Source organism: Thermobia domestica, chromosome 4, assembly GCF_964235325.1.
Source record: "Thermobia domestica chromosome 4, izTheDome1.hap1.1, whole genome shotgun sequence".
Taxonomy (NCBI): domain Eukaryota; kingdom Metazoa; phylum Arthropoda; class Insecta; order Zygentoma; family Lepismatidae; genus Thermobia; species Thermobia domestica.
In genome coordinates, this window is record NC_137457.1 from 1,715,408 (window position 1) to 1,729,730 (window position 14,323).

A 14,323-nucleotide genomic window follows, 5' to 3' on the forward strand; every position below is an offset into this window, starting at 1 on the left:
TTTCATAGCATGACCACAACAGCATAACAATGTAAGAAGAGTTATTAAATCTTCTATGGTAAAAGAAATCGCAAATATTTAATCAAATGATGAAATCACGTATTAACAGTACTCCAAGGCAGATAAGTCAATTTGTCAGAAAATAATTCTTATTGAACACATACACTTGCAAAGGTTTAACATTTGAAATATTTTAAAATATATTTAAGCAATAGGACACGTATCGATATTTTTATGTTTATACAATATTTAAATTTTTCTTGTTCCTATTAAACTGACGCTAATTGTCAACAATGTACATACTTTTAACAAAAGCACTGTACAAAGTAACATTTCATACTAAAACATCTTCACCAGATTCGAGAAGTATCATATTTTTGCAACTGATGAAGATATCAGTGCAATATCGAAACGTTATACTGTATACTATTTTCTGTTAAGTGTATGTACTGCGTTTAACAATTACTATTATTTCAATATATATTTCCCAGATCAAAAATCCTTTATATGGTCGTATACTTTTAGTTATTAAAGCAATATGTACCGAAAATGAATATTAAGTTTAAAAAAAAACTTAGAGAAATCTGTTAACAACAGTAGATAAACTTCAGAACAGCAAAACAATACAATTAGAACTGAGAGATCTAAAGCAAATATAGGAAGGAAATTAAGTAAAACAGGCACCTAAGTAATATTATTAATGAAGGCATGAAGCAATAGATTTATTTCAGTTTTTTTTTTTTTTTTTTTTTTTTTTTTTTTTTTTTTTTTTTAATGAGTAGGCAAGACTCTCCACTGAAACAAATAATATCACTTTTCCATTAGTAAATCACTGTAATATTTATTAAATTGTATATAAATCTCAAACTTGAGGGAATATTTCTCCCGTGTCCCACTTTGACTGCTAATTCCATATTTTTACGGCGTAGCCGATCTTTTGTAGACTGCGGATTCCGTATTTATATGTGATTTGATTCAACATGTGTTTCAATGGTTTTGCTCCTTTATCATACGGCGTTATCAGTTTTTGAACTTTGTAGTTGGGAATTTCTTCTCAATAGATGGCGTGAAGATCCTAATTAATGCCTTGTTTCCGTCAAAATAGCGAGAAAGAGCCTGTCGGACGATTCAATACGCTTCAGTTCAGGAGCAGAATTGAGTGACAGTGATGGTGATTTGTTTGAAGGAGACTTATTGGACAATTGTGAGAATGATTCGACTATGTAGCAACAGAAATATCAGATATGTCAGATAAGTATCAGATATATGCTTACCTTGTGTATCGGTTATATTTCGTCAAGTTTTTATTTTTTGTCGATTTCATGCTGTAACTTTGGAACTTTCCAACATAATAAAGAGCAAGCTCTAAACTTTCAAATGGTGCATGTTATATTATTTTAGCTTTTCTAGATTTTGAGACATATTTTTTAAAATATTGCAAAAGAGCCCAGCATTCTTGGGAAAGCATGCACTTCAGAGTCCAGCGCTCAAAGTGTTAATGACTCCCTGGTATGAAGTATGAGCAGCAAATAAAAGAAAAGGTAGAAACGAGTAAAGAAGCATTTACAGTAAAAAAAATGAGTATTTGGGAATGTTAGAAAGCATAATTAAAAAGCACACTAACAAAGGAACAAACAACTCTTACGAAAATTATAGCTATATGACAGTTTCTATCTGTGTTAGTATCTTCATCAACCACTACGGGCCTCATCCTCCAGAAGTGAGCGCGAGTTCCAAGTCACAATGTGAGGTGAGATCGAGTGAGCGTGATGTTGGACTAATGATATGAGAATGATTTTGAAATAGTGGTGGTGTAAGCGAAAGACAAAGTGGGAGTGATGTCGAAATGATGGTGTAAGATTGAGGTTGGATGAGCGTGATGTCATACAAGACTGTGATGATATGAGCGTGGGGTCAAAATGATGTGAATGATGAGATTGAATGAATGATATCACATCGTGAGAATAGTTGAAAATGGACACCTTAGCACATAACTATAACTCTTCAAAATTTTGTATTTTACCTTCAAGTTGTTTTCATTTATACATATACTCAAAGTCAAGAAGTGTTTCAATTAAATGATATAATACTATATATATTAATAAAATGAGGAAACAACCGATTTAAACTTATGTTTACACACCAGGTACTATGTAGGTGCAAATTCAATAATATACAAAGAGTGAAAAATTGATTGACTGGGCCGGGACTCAAACCGTGATCTCCAGCATACTGTAAAGATGCGTTAACCACTGAGTCATCCAGTCCGCTTCCCAGAAGTAGAAGTGAGAAGATTTTTGACTGTTCTAGGTATGCCGGAGACCCCGGGTTCGAGTCTCGGTCCAGCCAATTGCTGTATATTTTAATATGAAATACTACACTTGAACACGCTAAATGATACTACAGAAAAGCGATTAAATGGAGTAGAAGCTTTCGAAATCCAGCTATGAAAGAAAATAGTTACATTGCAATGAAAGTAATCGGAACGAAGTGTGTCTTACTACAAGATTTATGCAACAACTTTTACAACAATGAATATTATTTGCAACCCACACTTTCAGCAATTTAATCAATACATTATCACTTTACTTTAAATACTTGTAAACAGATATACCTTGATGTTAAATTTTTGAATGGTATTCAAAACATCACATTTATGTTAAATATATGATAAAAAGTGTATAAGACTGTATTTGACTATTTTCTTCGTCTTGATGATGTCATTCATCAATCGCCTAAAAGTTAATGTCCAGGTATATTTGTCTATGTGCAACATAGACCTAACATATAAATAGGTGACAAGTTATTTACTAAAGGCTGTGACAAACATCTTGGCATTTCAGCTAAACGAATAAAACGCAAGCTCTGACGCGACGTGGCCGAGTAGTAAAGGAGAGTGTGGCTATGGCTAAGCAGACGAACTACAGCGCGATCAGGTGGTAGGGGATAGACTTGGATGTATAAAAATAAACGTGGCAATACCGCTGGCCTCTCATTTGCTACCAGCATTTAAAAGGGAACTTTGAGCGCCGCCTTCAAATACCAAGATGTTTGTCACGCCGTTTAGTATAAAACGACAAATTTCTTCAACTTTGGTGAAAGAAATATGTAAGAAACAATAACCCTAGTTTGTGTCTTAAGGCAGAAATATTGAGAATAAAAATGATTAAGTGAAATCCCCAATATTTACATTTAATCTGTAATGATGATACAGTGCTTATTTGATCTGTAGTTATATTTATTTCACAAAAGTTTATAGTGAATTTAATAAATTCAGTGAAAAAGAAAGTGTTACGTTACTGATATTTGAAGTTAGTCGTTGTTAACAATAAATTTCCAAGAAAATAATTTTAAACAAGAGTTGTGAACAAACTGGAACTTTTTCAGGATATTCTTATTCATTTTGTCACATGAGATTATTTTAAAATACTCATAATTTCAAGATATAACACTTAATTGTCCAATCAATTACATGAAATGGTTCTCTTAACTTTGTAAATTATTCCGTACGGTAGATAAGATTCTATAAGAGAAATCTTCTATAATCTTAGAGAATAAATATATGATGAACATTGATGTGAGTGTTTACATGTTGTATTCAACTGATATAATTGTAAACTTAACGTACACTTATCATAAACAGTCTACGACGTTTCAAACAATAGTGTTATCTTCATCGGGCACAAGAATGCCTCTTATTCATGAGTCTGATGAAGATAACGTCGTTGTGTCGAAACTTTACACTATCTTGTTGTTAAGAGCGTGCATCTTGTTTACAGTTATATCAGATTCGCGAAAAATTGGTTTGTCAATTGGGCGACAGAAAATATATTTATAGCTTGTCATTTTTGATATGACAGGCTGCTTAATATTCATTGTTCAATATAAGGGATGATTCATTACGAAATATTTAGAGCCGGCTCCTAAACATGTGAAATTCTAAGATGTGCTTTTTTTCGTTATTGTAGTATTGATCATGATGAAGAAAAATATCTTCTCTCAATGCTTGCAACAGACGTAATGTTTACGAACATGCAACATGTTATGAACATCGAATTTAATCCAATATTTGATCTTGAAAATGGAGTAAGGAGAAAACACACTATGCTGTAAAGTTTATAAACTTTGAGAGAACTATTTCAAATGCCTATAATTTTTTGTCTTTTTTTTTTTTTTATTTCATGATGATATTTAAATTGGAGAAATGTGTTATACACGTATCCTGAAATTATGATTATTATTTAGTTGTACAAAAATTTCAAAGAATTTTTTTTTAAATAATATAAGTTTAAACAAAATGATTCGTAAGTACGTTAAATTTATCATTCGATAGATTTGTTAAAGTTTAATGAGGAGGTCAGCAGCGAGGTAGTTCGTACTTTTGCAATTATTAACTTCTAATATAACATGTTCTACAGTTGTTTGTTGTTTATAAGACACAATATACTGAGTCTTAATGTAAACCCACCTAAAATACGTAATAGTGAACGCTGATATGCACAAAGATTTCATCAATCAAAATTACATTAATGAGATTTACGAATGAGAAAACTTAGAACATAGTGAAATTTAAAATGATAAATAGAAGTAGACCATTTTTCGTTTGCTTGTTTCTTCATAAGTGAAAGGAGATGATGAAATCCAACTTACCACAAGCATAGATATTATTCTACAACGGAGAATATGAATCTGAAAAGAATTTTCAGCGTTGCCATCTATAGAAATTACAGTGTTGCCAGAATAACAATTCCTCCAAAATCTAAGTTAAAGCAGCGACTAGAGGAACGAACTCAAATGCATTTCATTACGTACCATGTAGTTTTGGCATCCTGTGAACTACTTTTTAAATAACATTATTATTTAGTTTTAATAACTGTATATTAAAATTATGTTCTTTATTAGAAACTAAATACAACTATTATTTAAAAAGTAGTTCACAGTATACCAAAACAATGTTATATTTAATCAAATGCAGTTGAGTTCGTTCTTCTAGTCTTTGCCTTAACTTACATTTTAGGGAAAATGTTATTCTGGCAGCACTGTAATTTCTATGGATGGTAACACTGAAATTTCTTCAGGTTCACAATTTCTGTTGTAGAATTATATTATCTATGATTATGATAAGCTGCGTTTCATTATCTCCTTTCATTTATGAATAAACAAACAAAAGAAAAATGGTAAATTTTGTATAATTTTTAATATGGCAAGCTCTTAAGGAAACACTTTTCTGGTGTTGTAAGATTCTTTACAAAACCTGCGTTAAAAATCTTGCAACACAGAAATCTTTAAAGTGTAAATAAAGACAAAATTTTAACATTCAAATATGTAATCTGAAAAAGCCAAAAAATGTGATGTTCAGATTCAAATTTCTAATTTAAGAGGCAAACATATAAAATGTTAACAATTGATTTTTTTTTTTTTTTAATTTAGGATCCTTCAAAGACTAAATGTAAACTATTTAAATTTCTAACTTCAGGGACTACAAAGTAAAATGTTATCGATTCCATTTTCTAATTTAAGAGTCACCAAACTTAAGACGCTAACAGCTCAAATTTCTGATTTTAGAACCAAAAAGATAAATTAACATTCAAATTTCAAATTTAAGAACCTTCGTAAATAGAATGTTAGTAATTCCAATTTCCAAATTAAGAGCCAGTAAAGAAAAAATGTTAACATTTTAAATTTCTAATTTTGAGCCACCCAGTTCTTTTGGTTCCAAAATTATAAGTCACGTATCAGTAATAATTTTAAATTTTATCGGTAGGGGTATATACTATTTCTTGTATGGAGCTTCTTAAGGATGTATGAAGCTTTCTTTCCTTTGTTGTAATGACATTTTTTAAAAATTTTTACAGAGTTCCTTCCATCAACAATTACCAATAACAAAACGTCAACAATCCAAATTTCAAATTTAAAAATTGACAAATATAAATGCTACTAATTCAAATTTTAACTTAAGACACAGAACAACAAAATGTTAACAACTTAAATTTCAAATTTCAAAGCCAGTGATATTTTCTCAGATAATTAAAATACTTTTATTGGTAATAAAGAAAACAAGATAAACATTAGACAAATGTTACCAAAAAAAGGTCCATAATATTTATCACGTTTATCAAATGATGACAAAATTAAGTAATAAACTCATTGCTTAATTCAAATTTTGTAAAAGTTCTTCAGTAAATTCTGTGAGTATATAGTAGATACTGTGGATTTGCAACTAGTGTTACTCTTTAAGAGACACTAGATCTTTAAGAGACTAGATATATGTATTCTAATAGGAAAAGTGAGTTCAATTTCAAGATGAATTCGATATGAAAAAGTAATAAAACAAACTATGAATTGATGCTCTATGAATTGATACTAATTGAGTTTTTTTCAGACTTTTGGCAAATAAAACAATAACAATATTAACAACAACAGTACAATTAACCAAAGAAAAACATTGATAATACAAAGAAATTATCTTACATTTAAAAAATCATCTTTTATCACTCTCCAAACTCGACATTATATATGTATATACACATTGAGAAAACTTCGACAAATACTGACAGATATATATTATATATATATGTATATGTACTTTACACGAACCAGAAGATTTATCGTGTGTTACTTTTAAAAGTCTTAATACATTCCAATTGATTTAGATTGATTATTTTTTTAATTTTAAATTTCGAACCCGAACAAAATGTTAGGGTTCGAAGATCTTGAGTAAGTACCTATTTCTGAGATCAAGTAGAGGAAGTCTCGCGTGTGAGTGTGTTCACGCAAAACTTTAACGTATCTTGAATATTTTTGATAATTCTGTTTTGTTTAAAAGAGTGCACTTATCTGGTGGTCCCATATAAATTTTTAGAGAATCTGATCGTAATTTTTCGAGCTACAGATCAGCGAATGCTATAATTTTTCACCCTTCACATATACACGTGCACGTATTCTTCTGTTTTTTAAATGAACGGGGAAATTAGTCCTTCTCTTTTACTGATTTCTCTTTAAAATTTGTCTAAAATGTCAATTGGTTTATTGGGATAAATTTCTGTTACATACAAGTGCCACATATAATATACCGGCCATATTATAGTACATTTTGATAAAATAAAAAGAAAAGTTTCATAAAATCTATATTCGCATTATTATCGCAGTCTAGCTTTTTACTCTTAAAAAGAAGTTTGCATCATACCACACAGGCCTGAACCATCTGTATTACTAGGGTTAGGATTTCAATGACGTATTTTTATACTAGCATCATTTTGCATGTTTTATTAAGTATAAACTCACTTTTTGTCCTTGTGAGCACAAAAATATGTTTTTTATTAGTCATAGGCCTATAAATACATTATTTTTAACTCATATATGGACTTGAAATTAAATACAAAAATTTTGGTCATATTGGGACAAGTTCCACTTATTGCCGAGAAAAGTATTTGTCAGTAGTGGAAATGAAAAGAGTGTTATTCAGCATTTCTCTTATGGGATCAGCAATATGTTGTAGTCTATGACTCAGAGCTTAAAGATATTTATTCAGGGCAAAATAACTTCGTAAACTTTTTAAGATATTACTATTCTTAGAACTTTACTTATTAAAAATTTTAATTTAAATATTTTATTGTGGTTTTCTTTGTAGATCATTCTGTCATTTGTTAGGTAATATATAGCCATCTTTAGGGCATAAATGCATTGATATTTTTGGAGTATTTAGGCCATAGAAACCCAAGCCCTGTGTATCACTCTTCTGCGACCATACCGTGCCATTTCGTAACTCGCCAAGGTCAGACTGTATCGGATATCGGTAATGTTAATTCGTTATGTTATGGTGCAATTTAATTGACACCTAAAATCTGTTATTATTATATTTTTCACTACGTTTCCATGAGATATTCAAGTCAATCTGAGGTGAGTCTACCAGAGTACAGAACACGGAGAGTGATTACTACCAAAGGAAGATTGTGTGATGAAGACCCGGATTTACTTTTTAAAAGCTGTTGTAAATGTGTAAGCGTCCATTAAATGATATTTTCAAACTGTATGCTGGGTGTTTTTAGTTTTGGATTAAAATTATCTCGAAAATTTCTGTTTGTATTATATTTGTTGTAGTAATGTGTATATTCGGGCTAACACGAAACACAAATGAAACTTTATATATAAATATTACATGTATATGCAATACAAGAAAGAATGGAACATTTAGACAGATATGAGGAACCAAACCACTAAGGGCCACTTTGATTCCAAAAGAGAAATACAATACTTTATGACCAATAGACTGGGAGACTACGATAGAACAGGTACTTTAAGACCGGCCATAAGGGAAGCAACCCCTGCAAATGCCGGGGGCGTAAAAGTAATATTTTTTTAAAAGTTTTTCTTTCAACTTTGATTTTTTCAAGTTCGTTTTTAAATTTAAAATAATCGAAAATATTTTAACCGTAATCAGATATTTTAACCATATAACTTGGCTATTTTCATAAAAATTGATTTGGTAATTGTGTTGATAATTTATTGGGAAGTTTACACAAAGCTGAGGCGGTCCTCACAGAAAATGCCTGTGATCCCTTCAATTGCATAGGCAGTCTTGTGTATTTACCAGTACTAAACATGATTCTAGAAGAGAAAAATGTTTGATTTTTTTATAGATGCAGTGTATAAAAATCTTTAACATTTTCAAAAGTTTTGAAAACACGTAAATAAAATTGAACTAGTAAGATTAATAGATTTTTCTGATAACAGAAATTATATACAAATATATTTTCAGAAAAAAACTGATAGATTTAATTGTGTTTTGTTATTTTGCTATTTTATATTGTTTGTGAAATACTGGGTAATGACAGGCTAATCGAGTGAACTTGAGCCGCGCTGATTCACCTACCGTAGCCCCTTCTTCGATGGCGTTCGAGGTTGGTTTAGAACTCTTATTTTTTCTTTTTTTCCCCTGAACCATCCTCTGACATCTGGGGGAACGGGCGTTACAAGTGTGATGAACAAAATTAAAATAAAATTTGTAAGTAACACGATGATAAATCAATGGTTCCTATTACTTATATACAAAACAATAGCATATCCAAATAACAAACAATTGTTTCTTTTGAAACCTGCAAAGACTTTGTCCAATTACTTCTTCGTCACAACAGTGCAAAACATTTACATTTTGTTTTCTTTACAAAAACCATACATCATCATTTATTTCAATCTTTTTAACAACACTTTTTTTTTGTTCAAACCAAGATGTGTCTTGATCATAATAATATTACAAGTGTAGTGAAATTAACGATGTTGAGTATCTGTCCCATATTTGCTTTTTAGCCAACTTTTTTTAATATGGGGAATTATTTTGTGTATTCTCTTTAAAGTGAACTGGAATTTTAATGAAGTGATTTTCATGATTTGTTCTTCAACTTTAGCTAAATGTTACTTGTTTTGTGAAAAATCAATTTTGCATTATATATAAATTAAATATTCCATAACTTAAACTTGATTTTAAAGTTCCAAATTTTTTATATACAGGGTGGAGGAAAGGAAATTCGTTTTTTAAACCGCTGGTACTCGGCGACGAGTAGGGGTATTGATTTTGAGCCACCGTTGGCAGACAGCTCAGACAATGCAGTTTCAGTCGCTATGGAGCATTGGAGTGTAGAGCATCGTGTGTTCGCAATCGACCAGTTCTTCAGAAACAATGATTTTATTGTCAGGGTTCAACGTCTTTTCCCTCAGAAGTGTAATATCAAACGTCGACGTACAGTCATATATTATACTTCGATGGTGGTAGCGTTCACAAGTATTGGATCTATGATGAAAAAGAAACCATTAGTTTGAACTCCGCAAAACGTAGACAGAGTGAAAAGGGCAGTTCTTGCGAGTCCGAAACGATCCGCTAGGTGACAGGCTGTATCGCTGGGTATGTCGCATAATTCGCTTCATCGCATCTCACATGATGATCTCAAATTTCCCCCGTACTAAATAATGATTGTCCAGCACATAAGTGAAACGGATTTTGTGCAGTGCAGACAATTTTGTGGCATAATGGACGCTATTCTTACGGAAGATGCAGATGTCCCAGTATTACTGAGTGATGAAGTCCATTTTGATCTGGATGATTATGTTAATGTACAGAACTGCTCTACGCTTCAACGTTCTATCTCCATTGTGTGAGCTGTCTGCCAACGGTCCCTCAAAATCAATACCCCTACTCGTCGCCGATTACTAGCGGTTTTTTAAAAAAGAATAAACATGCGTTTCCTCTGCTCCACCCTGTAACTTACAAAATGTACTTTTCATAAAGTAACGGACACATAAATACAACGTATTTGAAGAAAATATAAGTAAAATCAAACCATTAAAATTGCAATTCATTTCGAAGGAAATAAAGGAAGTATTCCGTACATAAATCAACGGGATAATAAACAAATATGATGCGGATACTCCACACTCTTAATGTTTTCTTGACCATATTACTCTTTTTCAACCTAAAATATCCGCTTAAAGCGTAACTTTTAAAAATTGCACTTACAAGAACAAAGAAGACCAAAAAAAGTAAGATATGGAATGCTCATCACGTAGTTCTTATTTCCTTCAAATTCATTAAAATTCTCATTTTAAGCGTGATTACATAAATATCTATATACCTATATATTTTATATTACAATACCCTGACTCACTTTATGCTAAGAAGTTTCATTTCTCCTATATTGTCTATTTGATCTTCGTTTTTTTAGCTGTCTAGTTCTTATAATCACGAAATACTTTTTTTTTTTAAGTTTTAAAGTATGTAACTCTTTGAACACTTATTTTTGTAAGTCGCTTGATACCAATTGCCAAATATTGAAACACTATCCACTTAGGTCTATAATATATTCGGCTTCTTACATCAACTGAGGAAAGTATACGAAGAAAACGACATTATAAAAGACTTTTTTAAAACCTTTCGACTGTTTCAGGCAATTTTCTAAACATGTTTCATACAAAACGGTTATGTTCGTATTTTATTGTAGGAAAAAATTCTGTTACTTCTTATACTTTAACAATTAAATTCTTAAATTCTGTTAAATTAAATTCTTATACTGAATTAAATTCTTATACTTTAAAGGTAAAAAAATGAAATGAAATATTTGAGTTTTACGTCCCACTTTTACGCCGGTAACGCTAAAGAAGACCTTGACGATGAGAAATGACGAAATGGTGGAATGTAGAAAGTGGGAGAAAACGTGAGAACACCTAGAAAATCCACGCACAGCGTATTTGTCCACCACAAAGTTAACTTGACGCCAGCTAGGATTGAACCAAGGTCCCCATGCACCAGAGGTGAACACTCTACCACTGAACCATCGGGGCCCATACAATAATTATATGCCTATATTGCAATACTTATAAAATAATACATAGGTAATAATACGTCACCCCACTATAACTGCTTATATTACGACCTACAATTTTTTCATCGTCAAAATACATTTAAATTTGACTTTTCAGTGAGACCAATGGTGGAAAACATGTGTCATTGTATAACGATCTGTAACAACTTTACTCTAAAGGATCGACACATCTCTCTAAGCAGATGAGCGTTAATATTTGGCAATTGGAACTGTAGTAAAGCTGAAACATGAGCAATTATAACATTACCGTTCTTCTGTACAAGTTACTTATATGTACGATATATACAAGTTACTCCCAAACATTTGTACAATAATAACTTTAAAAAAAAAACATAATAATTTAATAAAATAACCCACACTTTCACAGAGTCGTCTCAGTGAGATGTCTCTGTGGATTGTTTAAACTTGTAGATGTCTCTGTAAAACTCATCTTCAGTCTTTTACACTTGGCACGCCGATTCTTAAACCAAAATTGTACATTCTTTGGCTCAAGTTTGGGGAATTTTTGTCTGTATGGCATTCGATTCAGTTCTTCGGTATATTTGAGTATAAGGTTATGTGAAGGATGTGTATTGAGCGCAAACCACTGCTCAAGAAGAGGAACCTCGGTCACGGGATCAATAAATGTCCTGTTCCGTTTCCGACGTTCCTCAGCAAGATTCAAACCTGGTACCTGTTGAAGTCCAGGAATGTAATGGCTCATGTACATAATACTGTGACTGAACATTGAATTCGGGACCATTGGAAAGCCTAAACGGTTCAAAGAACCAGGACCTACGTGAGTTCTTGGGACCAAAGGGCCTGGACCACTGTTTCCACTTGTGGAATAGTCCGCAGGGCTTTGAGGTTGGTGGTAGTCTACTTTTCTTTCTTGTTCTGACATTTCTTCACTACTTTTCGGTTCTTCCGACCGTCGCTCACTAGGATGTTCCTCATCGTCGTCATCCTCATTGTCGTCAGACATTGAATCTTTTTCATCATGGTTCAAAGAAATAGGAACCAAATCTGGCGGTTCTTGCTTGATGACCATGTTCTCCGGTTCGTTTCCCGATCCGCAACTGCTTGGTCGTATACAAGGTGACGCAGGTGATCTTCTACCAGGAGATGAGTCACGATATGTCGTCAGCGACAATGGTACATTCTGGTCTACACTGTTTGGAGATGAACTGGCGACCCGATCGTTTGGTGAGCCAGCTCTGTCGTTACTATTAGTGGGTGTAGCAGCCCTGCTGTTGTTACCACAACTAGTATTAGCACTTACTTCCTCACTCACTCTGTCTCTGTCGTTACTTTCGCGACTTACTTCTGTTGATTTACGATCATGTTTCGCATCGGGATCTGGCCGTGTCAAGTTATTGAGGATCGAGTCCCTTGATGGCACCAATGAGTATGGTTCATCTGATTTACGCTCCTGTTTGATGACTGGATCTGGTCGAGTCAAATTGTTGAGAACTGAGTCCCTAGATGGCACCAACGAATAAGGTTCGTCTTGGTCTGAAGCTCCGGAATTTTCGTCCATACCCAAGGATACACTTCCCATTTGTTCAGAAGACTCTGTACCTTCCATGGGACTTTTCATCATTCCAAAACCATTAAGATGCCTCAGTTCCGCTCTCTTTTGCGCAGCACGGGCGTTTTTGAACCAATAAACGACGTTGTTGACATCCAATGGCTTTCTTCCTCTACGAGATTCAAGGGAATTTAGTTCTTTCACGTATTGCTGAATCTGAAATGTACAATAATGAAAGAAACTAATTAGATTTTTTTAAATATTACATCACTATTACTTAATGTTAAAATTTTGATGTATAGTTTTAAGTTTATGTTACACTAAAATTAATGCGTAGACTTCAATAGTGCTGCATGGTTGTTTAGTATCATGCAGATAATCCAGTTGCACTTCACTTTCTATCACTGGCTTTATCAGTCTAGAGTTACAAGACTGAGGACTAGTCAATCCAGTATAATGAGTAGAGGAGCATCCTAATAGTCTTGTTGGCATTTCTTGTTCTCTTATATAAACAAGATAATTGTACCGTTACGCTAGTTATCCAGACAAGCCCGTGAGTAACTGACAACGGATAGAGACAGTCAACACCTGTTTCTTAAAGCTTTTGGCAAAGGTAGAACACATAATTCGAAAGTTTTAAATCAAGGATGTCAGTTCACGGCTGATTTTGTGGCTTTTCTCAACCCAGTCAGAAGCAGAGTCCGTCACTTGTAAGATTCACAAGAATTAGAAATAGGAAAGCACTTCTGGTAACTCATATTTTCAGCTGCTCTTAACGGATATTGATGGATCAGCGACCGATAGTTAACTAGAGAAGGATACTGAATCTTTCTGGGTGACCGGATTGGTTGAATGGTTACGTATCACCTTTTGCCCAATAGCCCTGGACTGTAAGCTTACACATGGTGACTTTCCCGACGCGACGCACGAAGCTAGCTTCGTTCAGTTGAGGAATAAAGTTTCTGAAGGTGTCCATTCTAGTGTTCTGAGGACAAGGTTCCTTATATTAATACACGTATGATAAATCCCTACAAACACTTGTTTGACCGTAATATACATGAGCAGTAAAGAATCCATCTTATTATTGCTGAACCCTCGCTCTGCACTGCTTCAGAATTCAGCACCTCATTGAATTTCTTTGTCCCATAGTGGGTGCAACCTCATAACCTTGTGTACGTTAGCAGGAATAGGGCTATAGGTTTCTGCCCTTCGTTCTTCACCCTCAGCTGGAGTTCGTAGTTTTGCCTATCATTATAATCTAGTCGTGGGATGTTTTTACAGCTTGTTGGTCTTATCCATCACACGCTGTTAGTCGCCGTTTCTTCATTTCCTTCCTTCCAACCCCTCGTAGAGATCTTTTCGTAAGTACTATGAACCAGGAAACTAGTCTTCTTGTTTCTATGTAATTTTTGTGGAATAGATGCAAGTGTCCACTTTCAGC

General features: G+C 33.1%; 1 protein-coding gene across 2 annotated transcripts in view; it reads right to left on the reverse strand.

Moving 5' to 3' along the window:
- Positions 1-721: 721 nt before the first annotated feature.
- Positions 722-14,323, reverse strand: part of dve (SATB1_N and homeodomain domain-containing protein dve) — a 319,220-nt gene continuing 305,618 nt past the window's right edge. For both annotated transcript variants that reach the window (XM_081754993.1, XM_081754992.1), the window contains one exon: positions 722-13,098. In XM_081754993.1, the coding sequence (XP_081611119.1) occupies positions 11,734-13,098 (1,365 nt within the window). In that variant the 3' untranslated portion in view covers positions 722-11,733. The remainder of the gene's footprint in view (positions 13,099-14,323) is intronic.